Source organism: Haliotis asinina, chromosome 14 (genome assembly GCF_037392515.1).
Source record: "Haliotis asinina isolate JCU_RB_2024 chromosome 14, JCU_Hal_asi_v2, whole genome shotgun sequence".
Lineage (NCBI taxonomy): Eukaryota > Metazoa > Mollusca > Gastropoda > Lepetellida > Haliotidae > Haliotis > Haliotis asinina.
This window is the reverse complement of record NC_090293.1, coordinates 45,943,572-45,966,601: the sequence shown is the minus strand read 5'-3', so window position 1 is coordinate 45,966,601 and position 23,030 is coordinate 45,943,572. Positions and strand designations below refer to the sequence as shown.

The 23,030-nt window shown below is 39.4% G+C and overlaps 1 protein-coding gene across 1 annotated transcript; it reads right to left on the bottom strand.

Annotated features, from left to right (window-relative positions):
* Positions 1–7,813: 7,813 nt before the first annotated feature.
* On the bottom strand, positions 7,814–22,520 carry LOC137262114 (notch homolog 2 N-terminal-like protein A). Its single transcript, XM_067799893.1, has 8 exons — positions 22,341–22,520; positions 22,116–22,133; positions 21,712–21,837; positions 21,357–21,479; positions 16,459–16,584; positions 11,999–12,124; positions 9,122–9,247; positions 7,814–8,530 (listed from the first exon to the last, which is right to left on the bottom strand). Exons 1-8 carry the CDS (start codon positions 22,465–22,467, stop codon positions 8,445–8,447), a joined length of 858 nt encoding a protein of 285 aa, XP_067655994.1. The 5' UTR covers positions 22,468–22,520; the 3' UTR covers positions 7,814–8,444.
* Positions 22,521–23,030: the final 510 nt, after the last annotated feature.

Genomic DNA, 23,030 nt, shown 5'->3' with positions numbered 1-23,030 from the left:
GAGATGCCGCTGCTGAGAACACAGAAGTGTCACTCTGGACGTCTGGAATTCTGAAGCTAAACTGAGCTGAGCTGTTTTCGCTGTACATACCCGTGTGATCAGGTATTCTTAACGTACCCACCTTAGTCACCTGGGGTCCTACAAACTAGCCTGCACACTACGGAGAATGGAAGTCCACCGTTGCCGAACACGCGTTTCAACAAACGCACATGAAATAAGCGAATAACCTTATGACGTTAGAGCTATTGGAATTAAGTCCCAATAGTAATATATCTGTTATAATATAGGTTAAACCTATTGCAATATGAATAAGCAAATAAGGTTATGTTAACGCTATTGTAATTAAGTGTCATTATCAATATACCGATTATATACATATGGAAATTAATTAAGCAACACCAAATTCAAAGACACATAAAAACTTAACAAAGTTTAACGAAGTAATTTTGATGATTGATTATTCAATTTTGATGTATTGACATACAACATGAGCTTTTCATGGGTTGATATGACGCGCGTGAAGCTTGCACAGCGCACGTGCATTGCTTTAACCTCAACTTTCGAAAAATGCACTTTTTCCCTGGGGTGTTTACAAGCGCAGGTTGTCGATTGCATTCGGTTTTTCATTCATTTCAATGTCATGGCACGTAGGAAATTATCAGAGGCCACTCGTTGGCAAATAATCGGCATGAGGAATGCTGGTATGTCTCTAAGACAAATCGGGACTCAAATCGGACGACATCATTCCATAATTTCAAAACTTTTGAAAAAATACCGGGCCACTAATGAAGTTAAAGACCTGCCTAGACCAGGAAGACCACAGTCCGGGAGGACAGAGCTTTACTGAGACTTGTACGGCGCAGGTCCTTCGACTCGAGCTCTCGGTTGAGACAGGAGTGGCTTCCAGGGAGACCCATCTCGAACAGGACTGTTCGGAATCGTCTGAAAGCTGCAGGATACCGGGCAAGGAGGCCAATCAAGCGACCCAGACTGTCTCCAGCCCATAAGGCAGCCCGACTGGCCTGGTGTAATGACCGTTTGCACTGGAACATTGCCTCTTGGAGGAAGGTCCATTTCTCAGATGAGAGCCGGTTCTTGCTGCACATGGTGGACGGTCGTACTCGGGTCTGGAGGCAGAGGAACACAGCAATGGCTCCACGGAACATCCAGGAGACTGTGGCCTTTGGGGGAGGTTCCGTTATGGTATGGGGGTGCATTTCCATGAACTGCAAGTTGGATATCATTACCATCCGTGGCAACCTTAACGGTGTTCGTTACCAACAGGAGGTTCTTGACAGGGCTGTGGTACCTCATTTTGAGAACCATCCTCTGGCAACGAGACCCATATTTATGGACGACAATGCTAGACCTCACAGGGCGCATGCTGTAAATGATTTTTTGCGGCAAAATGCAATTGACAGAATTCCATGGCCTGCCATGAGCCCTGACCTCAACCCCATTGAACATTTGTGGGACTTTATTGGCCGTCGTGTGAGGCAGAGAGACCCACCAGTCCATAATCTCAACGAATTGACGGCTGCCCTGCATGAGGAGTGGAACAGGATCCCCCAGAATCAGATCCGGAGACTCATCCAAGGAATGAGGAGGCGTCTGGAATCGGTGGTGCGTGCGCAGGGAGGACACACTAGATATTGATGAAAGTCGGTGTGCAGACTCTCAGATGACTGTTCTTTCTTTCCATGTGACATTTGTGTTAATACACCTGACAACAACGTCTGTGGATGAATAGTAAATTGTGTCCATTTTTTCATGAATTTAAGACAGTTTTAAGAATTTGGATTTCGTTGCAATAAAGCAAAGTCTTGATACTTTTTCCCTTTAAGTTGTTTGTCAGAGATCGTCTGTTGAATAAAAAAGTGTCAAACTATATCAACCCGGCATATTTTGATTGTCAGAACACTTCAAAGTTGCTCCAATAGAAAAAATTGGGGTGTTGCTTGATTAATTTCCAGGTGTATATAATATTAAACCCATTGTAGTATTGATGAGCGAATGACGCTATAATAATTATTTTTCTATTTTTTATTTTTACTTTGGTAGGTGTACATTCACATTGGGTGTATGGAGATAAATATATTATGTATGAATAACACTTTTATGTAATTTATACAAAGCAGCGATATTGTTCTTTGGATAATAAACTGAAGCGTGCGTAAAATAAACACGGGTATTCAAAAAACAATTATAAGTTCTGTGCTATAAGTACTAATAAAAGACAAAAGTTAAGACATGAACCAACTACATTAAGACTGAAAAACATTGATCAAATAATTCCACTTTGCATGGAATGACGGCAGAGCGTTATTTTTCTTTGCAATGTTTTTTTAACATTTAAACATTGACAGTGTTTCTAAACTTTCCATTGATAACATATTTTGTTTGATGCTTGTGATATGGATATCAATTTTTATATCTCTTATACATAAGAGTATATGTGATGTCAATAGACCATAAGAACTATTGCCAAGGGAATATCAGAATCTGAGATTACAATATCAAAACTGATACACTGAATTTTAAAAAAAAAATGATTGGCTAATCTTGTTTTCAGAATTAATGAACAAATTTACATCAATCTGTATAATCACATGGAGCAAATATTTTATATCATTAAGTTTCATTTGCTGTAACTCTTTTCTTGTGTCAATTGCTCTGTTATTCAATAATGTGTACTGGAAATCTAACAGTTTCACATCCTTGGTACATTTCCTGTATTTTGTGAAAACAATATTCCATGAAATATTTCCAGTTCTTTTTGACATTTATGACACACCTTGGGGGTTGGAAGGGAGTGTCATTTTGCCGTTGCTATTCCAACCACCTTTCTTTTTAGAAATTAAATCTTGAAGAGGTGAGTTTAATGCGAGTTATTGAGTGTTAATTCTTCATGCCATTGCAATGAAGTCTTATCATGAATATATCTGTTATAATATATATTGATATTATTGAAACAGTAAAGAGCGACCAACGCTATAATGTTAAGTATATTGTAATTAAGTCTCAATATTAATATACCTATTATCATTTATATTGATCCCATTGTTATATTAATGAACGAATAAAGGCCACAATACTTATTCCTATTGTAATTCATGAATATTAGACCCAGCACAAAGTTATTAATGAATATGAGAACCATAAGAACTATTGCAAAATATAATCATCCAATGTACTTTTCAGATCAGCGGTAGGCGGCAGGGTAGTCTAGTGGTTAAAGCGTTCGCTCCTCGCGCTGAAGACCTGGGTTCTATTCCCCACATGGTACAATGTCTAAAACCTTTTTCTAGTGTCCCTCGTCATGATGTTGCTGGAATATTGGTAAAAGCGGCGTATAACCATACTCACTCACTCAGAACAGCGATCTTTGCAAATGTTTAAAACTGTTGATATTTACCGTGATAAAAAGGACACAAACACTTGATAATTTTAAAAAAAATCACAAAAAACCCAAAAAACAACAGGACTAGAAATTAGTCAGCATTACTTGTTTCTGTTACAACAAATGTTTGTTTCACTTCTAGCATCTGGGACCAAAGTCTTATGAGGAAGCAAAGCTGACTGGTTGTGTAGTGACACAAGGAACTATCGGTGGGATACCAGCATATCCAGCTTGAGATGTGAAACAGGAACAAAACCCTTCATGTATGTGTTCAGTACTTGCATGGAGTCTGAAAACACTAAACAAGTTCAATAACGCTGAAATTGTAGTAATATTATTCCGTGGGGCAGGGGATTTGAGATTCCACATGGTCGACCATCAGTACTTTTTTTCCACTCATATTTAACAGCATTGTACTATGCGGGCACACATACAGGTTGTGATCCGAAAATGTGGACACTCAACCGCAATGACAAAGTCCGGTGTCGATTAATCTTCACGAATCCGAAAGGCTTGCAAAACGTCCCGATCCGAAATCACACGTCATGAAAAGAAGTGACGCCACTCTCATATTGTCTACTTAACCATCTGTGTATTATGTAATTTATACAGCACAAGTCCGCCTGACAAATTCAGGTTATTTATTCGCTGTTAGCAAGGGATGAACGTGTATTCCAGCAGATCATGATAGCGAAAACAACTGACAAAAGGGTGGAGTGCTGATCTTGTGACATAGTTCTGTTTTGTGACATACGGCGCGCGACGAGTCGGGTAAATCTGACGTGTCGCTTTTGCAGGCTTGGTTAACCACTGTGAATCGGTAATAGGCATGCCAGTCATGTTAAAATCGGATCCCTCCTCAAGGCCCAGCGATTAGTCTCTAATGTCGGATCTGCAAGGAAATCGCAGATCGGAAGATGCACAGTAATAACACGTTGTCGGGTTGGCCACATTTCGTGGAAACTTGTGTCCGTTATGTCCAATAAGTTGTAAATAGCAAGAGTCGGATCGGATCGCAGTTGCGCTTTGGATGTTATGAGCTCAGATACATGTATAGACAATATTATAATAGACAGAGGCTACGATATTCAGTATTCAGTAATAATATCACTTGCAAAATTCTCACAAAACGGGACTCCATAGAACGAGGGCAGTGTAGGTCCCAAGCAGACAATGCTTTGTTCGCACTTGAATATGTAAGGATATTAGACACAAAGAACGTAACGAACACCACATGTACTTTTTAAAAAAGACAGGTTTTCGACACCTAAATGAAACTTCTCGTAGAGGTCACGATGAAAAACCGTTTTCTGACCCGTATGATCCTTTGACTCATAAACATAAAATGATTGGAATCCATGTTGATTTTCTGATGATGATTGCAGATATTTTAAAAAAAAATTATCAGTGATTTTCATACAAGACCATGTCTAGTACAGAACATTGCTCTATGTTTCACAAAGACTCCACTCTCACTGTAATCAAGTTCCCTGCCAGTGGATATGGTAATCACAGCTAAGCTGGGATTTGGACGTAAAACTAATAGAGCCCTGAATGCATATATTCAGTACTGACTCAGCATCGAAAGTGCAGGTTGGTCTTTGGAACGTTTACACAGTTCGATGACCCTGAAGCTGCAAAAATATTTTGTGGGTTTGAGTTTGGGTTAGATATTCAACGGCGTCGTCCTGTGTTTCGGTAACGAACTATACAATGTGATTCTACTCATTTTCAACATCAATCTGATTACTATATATGGCAATGGTTTCGATCTGAAAATATTAACAATGGAATCACAAGGGCCGCCAGGACACCGGGCATAGGTTAATCTTCACTTATCCGCAACCCATGCCATACGATCCGAGAGCATACGTCGTGACCGATTGTCACGAACTTTGTACGGAAAAACGGAAGTTTTCATTACTTTCGGTTTAACGCCCTGGCTTAAAGTATTGACGCGTAATGTTTAACGATAATATGGGCGCAACAGATCACGAACGACGAGTCATGTCAATCATCAGTCTAAAGATATTCTGACGTGGTTCATGCTGTTCAGTTTGCGAACTGTCGCTTCCGACCTTAAATTCGGATCCCTCAACCAGCCCCCGGAATTAATCACCGATGTCGGATCCGCAGGAAAAGTCGCAGATCATAAGAGGTACATTTTTTACCACTGTTGAACTGGATCATTTGGCGAAATGGAGAACATGTTGTCCATGGTATCGGATCGGATGCATTGGATACGAGGGAAAACATGTTCATCATATATCTCGCGAACAGCATATAGGAATACCGTCTTTTGAACGTTTTAGTAGTTTTAATCAAAATCAATATGTATATGTGATCCAAATCTCCTAAGATTATCTGCTAACATATGTTCACCCGGATGCAAAACCTCTTCCTCCTCGCCACTTGTTAGTAGTACTTGACACTGTCACGCTTCCTGACGTGCTTTTGTAGCGCAACTCACAAAGTATTGCGTAAACATAAAACCATTCATTTCTCAGCAAGACTTGGAATCCCGCACACGAGTACAGATTGTGATGAAGATTAAAAGTCGATCATGAGTCTATCTGTGAAGAGCTGGTTGTTGGTTGTCGTGCATCTATAAATCTAGTGATAACGTAGCATTACGTTCTCCTTGTCTATGCTGGTACCATTCAATAATTGGGCATAATGTTTCGCTTCACGAAATAAACATAAATGCACGTGTAAATTACACGATATAAAACTGATACTATGTGACGAACGAATGATGGGATGCGGTAAGCTTGGTATCGTGTTTGGGTAGTGAAACCAGAACTCGTCATGCATACTCAATAGCAAAAGAAACGCCACTCTGGTTCGACATTTTTTGTTTTTTTAAACAAAAAGACTTAAGATTTCATTTTCCCGTTTCTTTTGCTGTTCAGTATATTTTCAGAAGTAATAACGCCAGTGGCGCATGTTGTTCCTTGAAAAAACTGAACAAATAATCCTGGGTCACAGGGGCAATTCAACGTAGCCGACTCGTTTTGAACTACATAACCAACATTATTTATTCCAAACATTTCAACAACACTGTAACAATGCATACGCAGTCTACGGGTGTGATCCGAAAATACGAGTCGAGTCACACCTGCAGTGACAAACCTGAGACTGGATTAGTCTCCATGTGTCCGAAACTATGTCCGATCCGAAATCATAAATTATTAGAGACGTGACGTTATGTGCATCGGTCAACGCAGTATGTATCTCCAACAGAGTGATGTATGCTGCGGACAAGGAATGAGCGTGACTTCCTGGAGAATATTATTACGAAAACAACTGACACAACGATGGAGTGCTCGTGTTTGGGCGTGAGCGACATATGGTTCAACCTGTCTTGCTAGCTTGGTAAACCATGGTGTGCTCATCGGTCACGGGCAGTCCTACCCGTTTAATTCGGATCCCTCCACCAGGTCCTTGATTAATGTCGGATCCGCAAGGAAACCTCGGATCGGAAGAGGCACAGAAACACGTCAGGTTGGAAAACGATTCGTAGCAGCATATGCGCATCATCGGGCGACCAAAGAATTGTTGCAAGTATCAACAACAATCGAATCGGATCGAGAAAGAGCACACTTGCATCTAACACATATATTGGAGAGAATGTGTTAATATTGTAAACATAACAAGCTCGTTTGTATAAATAGTGTGAAACAAAAATCCCCCTGTGATTCACAACCATTAATAACTGAAAATAAGTTGGAGACAAAGTCCGATTCAGTCGGGTCAAGATACTTAAGATACTTAATTAATAGTGATTGAAATTGACTGCCCGAATCCGGAGAGTTGATTTCTATAAATGTTTTATTTTATGTAGTGTGTACTTCGTTTTATGTAAATATGAAGTTTTCGGCTATCTAGAGTCAAGATAAACACAGTTCCACTGTTTGTCACAACACACCACCGTGGTACAGATTCAAAATACCTCTTTGGGAATCTGTGATTTCTACCAGATTTTATACACTCTCTCAAAAAAGAAACACACTTTTGGCCAGGATACCATACGCCAAAATTGGCTATGCGCATACTGCAGTTTTAGCCAACAGACCTCAGGAACACACTTGTACTTGCAACATATGCCTTATTTGGGATTACAATTTCCTAGTAAAGTACAAATTCTAGTACTTTTTTGGTTGAGTCCCATCCGGGATTCGAACCCGCTCCCTCAGAGTCAGGCGATTAGGTGCCTGAATGGATGAAAACTAGTTCTTGTCATCCACAAAGTTGGCTGTTTCAGTTATGTCTCACCGACTTCCAGAATTCCGATCAAGCTATTTAAGTAAGAAAAAAGTGTTTGAAACATTGAACTATCCCATACCATTGTCACAAGTTACACGCCTCGCCTTAAACACACCACTGAGACTCAAAGAAAATTAACACAGAGTCTTTTCACTAAGAGGTTTTATTCAATAATATATTAAATCATATTACCAACACATTAATCGAATGTCGATTAATGAAATGTAGAACTTAATTTTCAAATGCCGCTGCAACTAAAAAGTTGGATGACATTTACTCTGTGTCAGTGGTCACTCGGGGAGAGGTCCACGTCATCAGTAATATGTCATCAATGGCCGAAATGATACTGGGCGTATTTTTGCCTTCTTAGTTGCAGTGGACGATGGTCATCCTGTAACAAATCATAGCAGTAAAACACAATATTTGATGTTACTATTAATACATAAACATATAGCGTACTAACGTAGAATTCCCTAATATATTAACAGAAATGTAACTTATTCATGATATCTAGTCGGTCATGTTCGGATTACATAAACTCAATGTCATCTATGTTTATAGTTGTCTGTGCTTATTCTAAAACAAATCATCGTAGTAAATAACAGCAATCAATATGGTACAAAAACACACATCAAACTAAAGTCAGTATCTTGTCTGAAACTCTATAAACTATAAATTTTCTTTAGTGTATCACAGAAGCATAAATTTCGATTTTGTTAGGATTAACATGTGTAAATGTCATCTGTTCGTCTAAGCTGCCCGTGAAGGTGAAGCCATTTCAAACAATGTGTGCCCTGGTGTTGATCCAGTAGAACACAAGTCCCAAGATGAGGCAGTATGCCGACGTTTCCACAACGACGACTCCTGGTATAAAACAAAATTGATTTTGATCTTCTGTAATGTCATCATGCAGTTTCTAAAAGAGTAATTTTCCTCTCAAAAATAATATTACACCTTGATGAAGCAAAAATCTCCCTGTCGACATACCGACACTTTGCTATGTCTGTTTGGAGTCCTTATTTGCATTAACGGCTGGGGCTTTTGATGTAAATTCGATGGCATGACTAATGAAATCGATTGTAAAAATCTCAGTACCACACAGCATTACTGGATTCCAAGGATTCACTGAACCCCACCTTACCTCTATAACAACTGGGGCGGTGGGGTAGCCTAGTGGTTAAAGCGTTTGCCCGTCATGCCAAACACCCAGGTTTGATCTCCCACATGGGTACAATGTGTGAAGCCCATTTCTGGTGACCCCTGCCATGATATTGCTGGAATATTGCTAAAAGCGGCGTAAAACTAAACTCACTCACTCACTCTAAAACAAACTGTTACTCGCTTTGGCTGATAAGTGATCTTATTTATGGGAAAAGTTGTTATGTGGAAGATAAATCTCAACATGCGACATGGATAATACTTTCAAATCTTAACACTTATTTTAAAGTAGCCTACCATTCTGACAAGTGTCCCCTGTGTATCCACCGACACATTTGCATTCGGCTGGAGCTTTGGTTGTGTCACATGTACCACCATGGAGGCATTCCTTTCCCCCGGCTTTGCATTTAGCTGCTGAAGGAGCTGAAAGTCATCAACATTAAATTTAGTACACGCATTTAACATATCTACCGGACATTCTGCTTAGTGGTCCTGCGGTGTAGTATCTATGTGCAATGCAAAGGACAATGTAAATATGCCAATTCTAACATCCTTTTGTTCTGATTGGACACACGCTGCGCATAACAGATACCCCTCCGAAGAACTCCAGCCTCTGCGGTTTTGCTTGGAGCTTATGTAATGTAAATGGACTTTTTTCACGCAAATAATTAGCTTTACGTTTGGGGATTGCTTTTATATTGCATAAAACTGTATGATTCGCCTCGACACTTCAACAACACGGAGAACGCAACATCGATTTAACTTCTGAAATATCGTTATTTGAGGTAGTGAACAACATCATTATCGAGTCGATATCATAGAGTACAATTCTCACCCGATTCAGTGCTGGAAAAAGTATGAGCACCATACCTTTTGATAAACAAGGAAAGGATAGTAACGAAAGGTGTCTGCATGCGATTAGCAGTGACCATGACCTTTTAAATAACTCATGGGCAGCTAATCTTGGTTTTTACGCAAGATGGGAGTGGTTTCCCCTTGCGTATTATACCGTTGCTGTAAAATCTGCCATGCCCAAATACAATGTTATATTGTGACAGCGCAGATCTCCACATATATTTCTTTTCGATGACAGAAGTGTCAATAATCTACAGTTGGATAACATACAAATTTCTGTTTCTTTCTGACGAGAGAATAGAGTTTTAATCTATGCAATTTCAATATAATACAAGTATTCTTCAAACAGGAAAATACACTTGCTGAGGCATGTGAGATTTGCGTAAAAAAGTTTTTTAACAAAAAGAAAAAATAATTATCAACAAAATAGCGTAAAGCAATTAACATACTGTAGATAAGTATTTAACAACACATACAAAACACACGGAATAACACGGAAACAGTCATGTCACACTTTCATATCTTTACACATCTAATGCTAGTTGGATATATTTGGGATTTTACTCCAAATAACCAGATGCCAAACTCAGATTCATTGACAGCCATTGACAAATCATAGTACATTTAAGTGTTGTATCATAAGGAAATTTTGTTTATAATTTATGTTGTCTTTTAATTTTCATGAGTACTAGGTCAGTAACTCAAAAACCCACATTTGTTAATGTACCTGTTTGTATTTCAATATTTTATCATAAAACGTGATATTTCTGTGGTTGCATTATGGCATTCTTAGTTCATAAATAATTTTAGAATGTAGAAAAATCAGAGAATAATCCACGAGGTACGAGTTACCATACATGTTATCTTCCACGTTATCATTACAAAGATTTGTGGGGTTTTCTTGCTTTTTTAAATTATTTTTTTAATTATTTTTGCTTTGTTTTGTTTTGATTTCCTGAAAAAATTGCAAGGTGCGATTAAGGAAGAAATGTCAATTGCGAGCAGTAACCAGTTCCACGTTTTATTTGCGCTGCATGCTATGCGCACTTGAAGACAACTGTAGACAGGAGTCGAGTTTAAGAAATTTCTACCTCCAACGCTGAAGAGTTCGATCTTACTTAAGATCGAGATCTTAAATCCTTGCTGTCTTAAGATCGTCTTTGTGCAAGTGAATTAGGGCAATTGTATGGTGATTGTAAACTTGATTGTAGGGACTTAAGATTGATTGTAACTAAGATTGCTCTGTGCAAATGGGCCCTGATGTAAATACATTGGATTCAGCTTAATGTGCAAACTCTGTTGTCACAAGCGACTGTACATTACACAGTCCTCTGCACATAAATAACCCCCACGAATCCGGGTGTAAATGATAAGATGGCGGCCACATGAACACGTGCAAACACCAACGGGGGCTACAGCAAGGTGCAGTGTGGTGTTTTGGTTATTCGCATTCCAAATTTCGCTTTCAAGTTTTACTTTTACATGTAACCAATATACACGTTTCGTTTCTGAGCTGAAAGGCTTGTTTTTGGTGAAGGCAGAATAAAAGGGAACCACGTGTGTGGCCCAACGAACTGAGAAGGTGTTAGTCCTTTTCTTCTACATACACAACATGCAGTAAACCATGCGCTGCCGTGGTCCACCCAGCTGTGAATGGGTACCTCGTGTAGATGGTAAATGGCAATGGAAAAGCCACATTAGCTCGATGCACAAGAGTTGTATGATCCACAAGGAGTTGAGATTGATAATACGATGCTTGGGTTTGACATCCAGTGATCGAAAACAAATCAAAGCACCTTTGAGCAGCTGAGCTGGATGTTGGCCTATATACAAATGCATACTGTGGAAGCTGTCTAAACCTGCACTCATCCGGACTGAAGAAACAGTCCGGTTTAGACAGCGTGCTGGATTGTTCAGTTGGTGATAAATGTACAAGCTGCTGGTGGAACTTTATGCTTTATGTTGACAACCTGCCGGATTGGACAGATGCCAGTTTTGATACGCATAGAATATATGTTATAGTCAATATCTGCAATCAAACGATGTGTACAATGACTGAAATAACCAGTCAGTGTTAACATTGCCTGATCGGTCATTAGTGACATTGTCTAAACTTTCGGCTGATAAATTGACACCATTATTGTAAAGATTGACTGATTGTTGAACAGGGAATATTGAGAAGACAGGCATGGGTTTCGTTCTGTGATCACGGGGCTTCTTTTAATGAAGTAATGTTACACTTTAGATTAACCCAATTTTCCACAAAGCAAAAGCATCCATTTGTCAGTCTTGTGACGGACACCTACTAGTAACACCTACCTGTCTCACACGTGTCCCCTGTGTATCCACCGACACATTTGCACACAGCTGGATGTTTGGTTAAGTCACATGTACCGCCATTCTGGCATTCCCCTCCACTGGCTGTGCATTTAGGTGATGAAGGAGCTGAAATTCATTGATGATCTCCAATAGAGAGAAATCCAAAATAATATATTCGTTTATCATAACCAGAACACAGAATTAGTCGATGTGTATAATTATCTTGGAGTCAAACTTCATAGGAATGGTTGATACATAATTACATTCAAATCACTATTTGAGAGCGCAACAAAACCCACGTGTACTTTATTGAAAAAGAACCTCGGAATATAAATTTACCAAGACATTGTATTTTTATTAGCTTTTGACTCTATGACCGTACCTATTATGAAACATGGATCCGAAATTTGGGGATTTGAAATTTTACTGATTTCTGACAGATAACACCTAAAATTCTTAAGACTAATCTAATGTCCTTATTGAAAATACTCAACTCAAAACTTTGCTCTCTTTAGTGAATTTGGTAGAGAGCCAGTCTACAGCAAAATATAAAAACGAGTAAGATTGCTACTTGTACCAGTAGCCAACGATATTTCGCTAAATGTATTCAAGGGTTCAACAGACCTATGTCAACAGTCTCCAATCTCTTTGACAAACTCAAGTTCGAAATTCATCGACAAGGGATGAAAATTCAAACAGTGGGAAATGTGCCAAGTGGCATTTACGAGAAATATCCATCAGTCTTCTCCGGATTTGGAGTTATTAAGGGGTATGTGCATAAGCCTAGTGTGAATCCAAATGTTGCTCCGCTATCACAAAAGCTGCGCCGAATTCCTCTCTCTGTACGGGATGAAGTTGCTACTGAACTTAGAAGGCTAGAAAGCCAAGGAATCATTGGAAAGATCAATCCTTCACCCTGGATCTCCAACCTGGTATTTGCTAGACGTAAAACTGGTGAGATACGTCTGCGTGTTTACTTAAAGGAGGTTAATAAATTTGCTTCTGAATTTCATGGATCTACAGTTTTCTCAAAACTTGATCTCCGCCGTAGCTATCTCCAAGTGAACTTGAAGGAAGAATGCCGCTACCTGACTGCATTCATCACTCATGAGGGTGTGTACCAGTACTGCCGTATGCTCTATGGACTCTCCTCAAGTCCTAGTGCTTTTCAGAAGATTTTGTCAAGCATTTTATCCGGCATTAAATTTGCACCAAACCAAATTGATGACATTGTGGTACATGGTAAAGATCAACAGGAGCATGATTATAGACTAGACATGGTGCGTCAGAGACTTGATCAAAATAACGTCACTGTGAACGCAGATAAATGCACATTTTCTGCTAGTGAAATTGACTTTCTCGGATACAGGGTATCAGCAAGCGGTATCCTGCCTACAGTCTCGAACGTGAAGGCAATTGTTGACTTGAAGAAACCTGAGACCCGTGCAGAACTTTTGTCGTTTCTTGGTGCTGCAAACTTCTACTTCAAGTTTGTCCCAAACTTTGCTGACAAAGCCGAACCACTTCGTAAACTGCTGCGGAGGGATGTCCCATGGGAATGGGGTGACTCTCAAGCGTCATTTGAAGGTCTCAAACATGGCATTGCATCTCCGCCAATTCTTGCTCATTTTGACCAGACGGCGGAAACATTTGTGTCTGCGGATGCTTCTGGTATCGCTGTTGGAGCGGTGCTGAGTCAAATGATCCATGGGAAAGAACGACCTGTCGCCTTTTGGTCTAGGACTCTGACTGAAACAGAAAGGAAGTACTCGACAGGGGAGCGTGAATCCCTTGCTTGCATATATGTTTGTGAACACTGTTTGGCAGGAAGTTTGTCCTACGTACTGATCATCAGGCGCTGACCACTCTACTAGCGACATCGGGATCAGGTCATCGGCCATTGAGGATATACAGGTGGTCGGATCGTCTTCACCAGTACAACAGTCAGGTACCTGATATGCTAAGTAGGATCGTCAAGGACGAGATTTCACCGGCAGCGGAGGATCTTTCTCAGGAGGAGGTGAATACAGTTATGTCAGTTCTGTTAGATTCTCTTGGCCAGCTCGTTACTCCTGCAGAGCTCAAGGAGTGCTCAAAGTCTGATGACACCCTGTGCACACTGCGGGAATTCATTGAACAGGGTTGGCCAAGTAGGTGTCCTGACAAGTTTGCTGTATGTTACAAGATGAAGGATGAACTATTTATTTTTCACTCCTACTGCGTCGGACGGGGATATCGAGCTGTTATCCCCGAGACTCCTAGACAGAGAGTCTTGAATATGGCCCATCTGGGTCACCCAGGTATTGTGCGTACAAAACAGAGGTGTAGAGAATCTGTTTGGTGGCCTGGCATTGACCGCCAAATAGAATAGTTTGTGAGGGATTGTGAGCTTTGTGTACTCAATGAAAAGTCCTTGAAGCCAGCGACTCCGCCAGCGCAGTCCATTCCGTGGCCTTAACAGCCATGGCAACAGTTGCAGATCGACATCTTTGGCGAAGTCCAAATTGCTCCTCAGAACAAGAGATTTTTAGTTGTGGTGCATGACGTACACTCCAAGTGGCCAAAAATCGCTGCTACTGGCACCGTCACGTCGGAAGTTGTGACAGACATTCTCACTAATCTCTTCACTCGTTGGGGTGTACCAGAAGTCATTATTTCGGACAACGAACCACAGTTCACTTCGCACGTTTTCAAGGAATTTCTGGACAATTTGGGCATTGAACATCGTTTAACGTCACGATATAACCCTCAAAGTAACGGTGGAGTAGAGAGATTCAAGAAAGTGATTAAGGAAGGCCTGAAATCAAATATGGCGGCTGGAAAATCCTTCAGTCAAGCAATCCAATCAATTCTGTTAAACTACAGAGCAACAGCTCATGGCCTAACACACAGAACTCCCTCGGAGCAGATGTTGGGAAGAAACATTAAGTTGCCACTTGACAGACTTCGCCCTAGCAAGTCGTCAAACAATCCTGACGTTCTGGCCAGAGATATTGACAACAGACAGAAGAAGTCTGAAAGTTACACTGACATTGCACGTACACCTACAACCCCGAAGTGCCAACTGGGTGATTGGGTTCGAATTTCAAGACCAGTTCGAAGTCGCAAGCTGAGCTCAAGTCTTTCCCAGCCTAGACAGATAAAACGCCGGTTAGGGAAGTATTCCTATCAGCTACAAGATGGTACCTGTTGGAATGCCCGACGTCTAATTCCTGCTAGAGGCCAGCCATCATCACTTGATTCAGTTGTCGATGTGCTTCCTGCTGATGAGACTCGACCCCAGAGAACACGCAGACCTCCGGTCTACTTGTCTGCGTGTGATTGCACTTGAACTTTTGAAAGAGGGGAAATATGTGGAGTTTTGGTCATTCGCATTCCAAATTCCGCTTTCAAGTGTTAGTCCTTTTCTTCTACATACACAACATGCAGTAAACCATGCGCTGCCGTGGTCCACCCAGCTGTGAATGGGTACCTCGTGTAGATTGTAAATGGCAATGGAAAAGCCACATTAGCTCGATGAGTTGTATGATCCACAAGGAGTTGAGATTGATAATACGATGCTTGGGTTTGACATCCAGTGATCGAAAACAAATCAAATCACCTTTGAGCAGCTGAGCTGGATGTTGGCCCAAATACAAATGCATACTGTGGAAGCTGTCTAAACCTGCACTCATCCGGACTGAAGAACCAGTCCGGTTTAGACAGCGTGCTGGATTGTTCAGTTGGTGATAAATGTACAAGCTGCTGGTGGAACTTTATGCTTTATGTTGACAACCTGCCGGATTGGACAGATGCCGGTTTTGATACGCATAGAATATATGTTATAGTCAATATCTGCAATCAGACGATGTGTACAATGACTGAAATAACCAGTCAGTGTTAACATTGCCTGATCGGTCATTAGTGACATTGTCTAAACTTTCGGCTGATAAATTAACACCATTATTGTAAAGATTGACTGATTGTTGAACAGGGAATATTGAGAAGACAGGCATGGGTTTCGTTCTGTGATCACGGGGCTTCTTTTAATGAAGTAATGTTACACTTTAGATTAACCCAATTTTCCACAAAGCAAAAGCATCCATTTGTCAGTCTTGTGACGGATAAGAGTCTCTCCCTTTTATAGTGTTTTTCTGAATTATATGTGTTCTGATTTAGCTTTAATCATGTATGTTAAGTGAGCATATACAGTTATAAATAGCCATCAGCAGCTGTTGTGTTATTCATCAATACATAGATGTAAAATGCAAGTGAAATAAGCTGCTAGATTTTGTCAAATCAGAAAATAAGGGTTCATCGGTTTCATGGTTTGACATAAATGTAACTATGACTCGCAATACTCGGAACATTGCATTTGTGACAAGGTGCACGTTTGTGTCTACAAACCATCAAGAGTTCTAACATTTGGTAATATATTTACGAACGTACTTGATTGACGACTGAGCTGTAGTAACACCTACCTGTCTCACACGTGTCCCCTGTGTATCCACCGACACATTTGCACACAGCTGGATGTTTGGTTAAGTCACATGTACCGCCATTCTGGCATTCCCCTCCACTGGCTGTGCATTTAGGTGATGAAGGAGCTGAAATTCATTGATGATCTCCAATAGAGAGAAATCCAAAATAATATATTCGTTTATCATAACCAGAACACAGAATTAGTCGATGTGTATAATTATCTTGGAGTCAAACTTCATAGGAATGGTTGATACATAATTACATTCAAATCACTATTTGAGAGCGCAACAAAACCCACGTGTACTTTATTGAAAAAGAACCTCGGAATATACATTTACCAAGACATTGTATTTTTATTAGCTTTTGACTCTATGACCGTACCTATTATGAAACATGGATCCGAAATTTGGGGATTTGAAATTTTACTGATTTCTGACAGATAACACCTAAAATTCTTAAGACTAATCTAATGTCCTTATTGAAAATACTCAACTCAAAACTTTGCTCTCTTTAGTGAATTTGGTAGAGAGCCAGTCTACAGCAAAATATAAAAACGAGTAAGATTCTTACTTGTACCAGTAGCCAACGATATTTCGCTAAATGTATTCAAGGGTTCAACAGACCTATGTCAACAGCTTCTCTGTGCGCCAACCTAGGTCTCTGGACAATGGTTGGATACATTGACAAGCGTAGATTGTTATTCCATGGAAGATTATGTAAGAATGCTTGTCATTCATCAACGGAAACGCTGTTCTGTGCATTCGTATCACTCAATGTCCACCTAGATATTAACTCACGCTGTGTTTGCAACACTTTGTTATGTACGAAAGTACAATCTTCTGAAATATGTAGTAACTTATGTGCAAACTGGTATTTTTCGGTCAAAGACAGTTTGGAGAAGAATAGTTGTACGTTCTGTCTTCCCGTATGAAGAAGCTCAATGGAAATTGAGACTATCCATACGAGAAGATATGTCTAGATAGGCTGTAATACACCAAACAATGAGTCTACATAGACTGTACACTCTAATGTGTTTGTGCCCAGAGTATAAAGCCCGTATACAACTTACTGTACTAGTGGACTCTAAAGCCAAATTCTCCAAGGAATGTATGCTTTGTAATAAGTACAGCCATGACCATGATGACCTTATTTACCTAGTACATCTATAACGAGCAAAGGTGGGGGTATGGTGTGGGGGTGGATCTCCACACCTTAATACAAACAGAAGGGTTCCAGGGTCAGACTCTTTATTCCATATATGGCTTCGATGTTGTACAAAATCATTCAACCACAATGATATAAAATGTCATCGATGCACTTGAGAAGGGTAGAATAAACATATAAACCTTACTTTCTATAATAAATCATTATCAATTTAAGTTTACCGTTACCACGGTGTAATACAAACACATCCAAAGTTATAATTAACAACTGCATGTCGGTACTAACAATATCTGACTTAACATGATCTGTATTCATTTGCCATGTACATTACTCATAAGCATTGCACCATTCTTGAACAGCGACCATGTTTCAATATAGGGGCTTCCTTTACCACGAATACGGTACCCCCGTGCAGTGTTGTTGAACATGTACTGTTATTATCTGATGTACGGTAAATTTAACATAACGGTTACAGCTGAGACGTGATATATTTGAGAAATATATATCTTTGGAGCAGTTCAAAATATTGGCTGACATACAGTTATATAAATGAATGACTACGTGACTGATCATTAGAACGCACTCAGACTGACTACGGTACGTTACGTCACAAGTAAGCAATCTAGCCGCGTACTAGCTGTGTTGACCAGTGTGGCGGCATGCTAATGAACCGTGACCGTTCCGTTACTGCACAGATTCTACAGCGTTAGCATTTATTCATTAAACCCATTGAAGTGCTTTAAACAGACAATGTAAACGAACTTACTAAAAGTATTTTTGTCAATTAAGCTCTTAACGGACTCCATATAGAAAGTTATGAAGAATATGCCTGTAAGCTTGGAAATCTGAAGAACCCCAGTTCTATACGAACTGACCTACTATACACATACACTAAATTTCGTAGTTTCCAAATGATTGCTATTTACCGGATATTGTCCGAATTAATTGCTGACGATAGTGAACGATAGAAGCGTATATCGAATGGAAAATATATGTTCATTTAGGCGTTGCTAATGCTGTACGCATTTAGTCAGAATAACTTAACGTTCAAGTATGTCTTCTGAGCATATGCAGTCACAACTTAATTACCTACAGTTACAATGTCTACGAAAGCAACTAGTCACAATATAAAACATATACTGGCGCTGATTTGGTTATGGGTTTCGACAATATGCGATGGTAAAACATCTGAATTGAAGTGAACTAGTAACTCTGTCTGTCAGGCAGGAATTGTACATGAAACTGAACAGTGAATTGACGCCGGAAAGTATGGGCAGAACTAGTGCTTCATGTTATTGAACATTTTCGATTATATTTGAAAAGACGAATTCTACACATATGAATGCCAAAGTGGAAACTTAAAACACATTCTCACAGCGTGTAAGCCGTACATATTCTAAATTACAGAACGCACGTACATACATTGTTAACGGAAAACTTCCAGGACACATATTGTTTAGAAATAATAGAAGCCTAACTTGTAAACCATGCCTGTCATGCCGAATTGTGTGTTTAAGTTATAACTATGTTAGTCTTACAAGTGTCGGCATACAGAACTACCGTAGTAATGATACCAAGTTACATTAATCATAACCACGCGGCCAAGGTACAAGATTAGAACATGACTTTGATAACGCGTAGAACAAGGTTCATTCTTCATTCTTCAAAGGCGCATTTTAGGCAAAGATATGAAAACAGAAAAAAGTATTAAGTAACTATGGCTTATCTTAATACAAACAGAAAGGTTCCAGGGTCAGACTGATGTATGTTTCAGACCCTGGTGCTTACATAACTGAACCCTCTGCTTGTATGGCATAGCCAGTTTCCCTAAAATGGAGACGACGCTTTGCCTATGTTTTGAAAAGTTGTGGCATCGAGATATTACTCCATTTTGGCAGATAGCTTTAGAGATTATAATTGCTTTGGCCGTGTGTTGTTGGAAAGGTTGAGTAATGACCAGTAATGTACGTGGGTAAACCTCCACATCTACATCTGTCTAATTTTACAGCGTGTACAGACGTGAATATTTGACCATTAAGTTGTGGTCGGAGCGGTCAGTACAAACACTGGAGTGTATACTCAATCAGGCTTATAGCGGCATGGGGCCATTGTGGTAGCATAGACAACTGTCAGTTACGCAAGTTGCCGATAAGTTCTGCTACAAAGTGAATACTTTAACAAAATGTACGAAATATAACATTTATTTCGGTGAGAAATATCTGAATACTTTTAGGTACTAATATACACATTTTGCAACTATTATAGTACCACTCATGTAAATATTCATCTGTTGTAAATATGCGTGCTTTGTTAACATCATATGTATATATGTAACTGACTGATATCATAAATGCTTAATCTTCGAATGTATTTTGGAGGACATTGATTGATTGTTTATTGTTTGATTGATTGATTGAAAATCTTCAGTAATGTCCCAGATAAGGTAGAGAGACTGAGATGGTTTTCATGTGTTAAAAACTTCCTTAACGCTTTCGAATTAAATAATATATGATAACCCTTCCATTTGTACTACCATGAGGCTTCAACTGTAGAACAGATATTCAAGAACAAAAATTTACAAATTTGGAGAAGTTCTCTATAACAAAGCTCTAAGGAATTTTATTATAAATATTATGAACAGGATATATATTTTGAACCATACCTTTTTATGATTTTTTTCAGCGGCATTTAGAGGTTGTTATGGATGAGCAAGATCTCTAATGGATAAATCTTCTTTTAATCTTTGACACACAACGTTCAGTGTCATTTCAGATCCATTCATCGGGTCGATCCTATGATGACATAACTGTATCATGACGTCACAATGCATGTGACATCACAATTTAGGGAAGGGTAAAGTATAAGTGTAGTTGAAAACTTGACCAGTTACTTACATAATGATGATGAATTCAAGCTAGCATTGAAACTGAAATGACCCCGAAACGATATATTTCAAGGATTAAATAACGATTTATCCATAAAAATATCTTGGTGATACATTTTTATGCCAAAATCAATTTACTCGTCTATTTTTATATTTTGAAGCAGTAACCATATCTACCAGTTGAAACTGGCTGGTGGACAAATACTCCTAGAAATGATCGTTTATATAAATTATGTAGGCCACCCTCTGTTGGTGATGAGCTCCACTAGCTTTTCAGGTGTCAAGCTCACCAACACAGGCAGCATTACTTATCTCTTATGTCACTACCTGGCCTAAACCTTTATACGCTTTAAGGGTTACTTTGTACAAAGAAAGCATAAAATGTTAAAGATTTGACAAATTTTATCATATTTATCAACAGAAGTTTGGATATAAATGCATGCAATTAAATGTTCGTATCATATCCTAATGACATTTTTGCATATATATAATTATGTATGTATGTAGACTGTATTGCACATGATCCTGTCTCATGTATATGTCTCTCCCATACCTCCTTGGTATATACATTTTTCTACCCTCTTAATCATACCTATGTCTCGAATACATCGATAAGTCGAATGTATTACTTGGTCCCTATCGATTCGACTCATCGGGATTTGACTCTTGTATATAAGTGGTATCCCACTTCTCTCATGCACCTTCGAACTTAGAAGATGTGATTCATATTCTGGACATGTATCCTGGACTCAACGTTACATAATGAAGTTGAGATCAGACATCAACTTTGACAGCAGAAAAAGGTGATGGTATACAAAAGTGCATGGCTTGTAGTATCGGATCACCTACCTGTCTCACATAGGTCTCCAGTGTATCCACCGACACATTTGCACACAGCTGGATGTTTGGTTGTGTCACATGTACCGCCATTCTGGCATTCCCCTCCACTGGTTGTGCATTTATCTGCTGGAGCTGAATACATTTACATTAAATGATTAATCATCTGTGGATTCCATTCGGACAATCGTTGTAAGATCTCCCGGGTAAGACGTTAAACAAATCGTGGACAAAATTAGTGACTCAGCACTACATTTTGAAACGGGGTGAACATTAAGGAAGTCAATTAACAATTTTGTTGTTTTTTTTCAATAGAAAAATGTAATGGTATACAGAAGTGTATGAGCTGTAGTAGCAGGTCACCTACCTGTACCACACGTGTCTCCAGTGTATCCACCCACACATGTACATTCGGCTGGAGATTTGGTTATGTCACATGTACCGCCATTCTGGCATTCCCCTCCACCGTCTGTGCATATGTCTGCTAACGAAGCTGAAAAAATAATTAGGTTGAAATTTCCTGTCATTTTGAATCTGGGTTTGAACGTTTTCTTCCTTTTCTAATTTGTCTCATGCAGACATATGAATAATAAGTCTTCTGTCTTAATATCGCATATATTTCAGCATTTAGCCCGTTATATATTGAATTAAAGCAGAATAAACATTTCTGGGTGAAAACAAATCTTGAACATCTTGACATGCCATACATGCAGCGACTCATCTAAATTCCTAAATGCAGTCACTTGACAGTTTATATGAATGTGTACTTACCAACGGCAAATAGTGACACTGTAAAGTAGATCAAGATTATGTATAAATGCCTGTTATGATAATTCAGAATCTGCGATCATACATAAGGTATTACATAAGTTCAGACCTATGCAGGCCCAGAAGAGTATTATCAGGAGGAGACGTTTAATAATAAGCAAAAATAACTCTACTTTAGATCTCATGTTATAGTCGTGATGCCATTTTAAAACATTATTTGTCACTTACGACCTAAAAGGCCAAAGAGAGGTAAGTTCAGCATGGTGCCAGATCTTTGAGTCCCTTCTGGTGTGTTGAGTCGCTCAAAACACAAACTGTTCTGGGTGTCTCTGTCTTTTATATGGTATGTTACCATGGCGTACACTGTTGACAATAGTGCATGTATGCTCCCGTAGAGATCGTTGATAAGGGGATAATTCACTTAAATACTCACAAAAAATATCTAATCTAGATTCAAGTGCATTCATGACATACAATTTCAGTGCAAAGTCAAACAGGTGTTTGTGTGAGATTAAAGTGAAGACGTGGGTGGTCGACCAGCGCAAGCCAAACTGACCTCAATATATCCCTTTCTTGCATGGAATACGAAAGAACATACGAGTGTGCAGTTCATGTTCTTTTGTACATAGTTTAACGATTTTATATCATTCAGTACGTCCGTTTCACCGAACTCAAGTGAAAGAGAAATAAAAAATAATGTACAGTTTCACTTCATCGCGTTATGGGATCGGGTTCTGCCGATTGGTCGTTAGAGGTGACCGTATGCGGATGGTGCCTGTGAGACAAGCTTGGCATCGAAGACAATATCTGATACAAGACAGTGTATCAGGCGCTCCATTGGCAGCTCAAAGAAACATAAACTGATAAATTGGGCTTGCGTCCCAATACAGGTAGGATCCATTAGTGGTGTCCTGGTGT

Excerpts from the sequence above, each read along its gene's own strand:
- LOC137262114 (XM_067799893.1), bottom strand. The coding sequence starts at position 22,467 with ATGGTAACATACCATATAAAAGACAGAGACACCCAGAACAGTTTGTGT. Across the intron at positions 16,585-21,356 it reads TGGAGACCTATGTGAGACAG|CTCCTTCATCACCTAAATGC; the intron begins GTAGGTGATCCG and ends AATGAATTTCAG. Across the intron at positions 12,125-16,458 it reads AGGGGACACGTGTGAGACAG|CTCCTTCATCACCTAAATGC; the intron begins GTAGGTGTTACT and ends AATGAATTTCAG.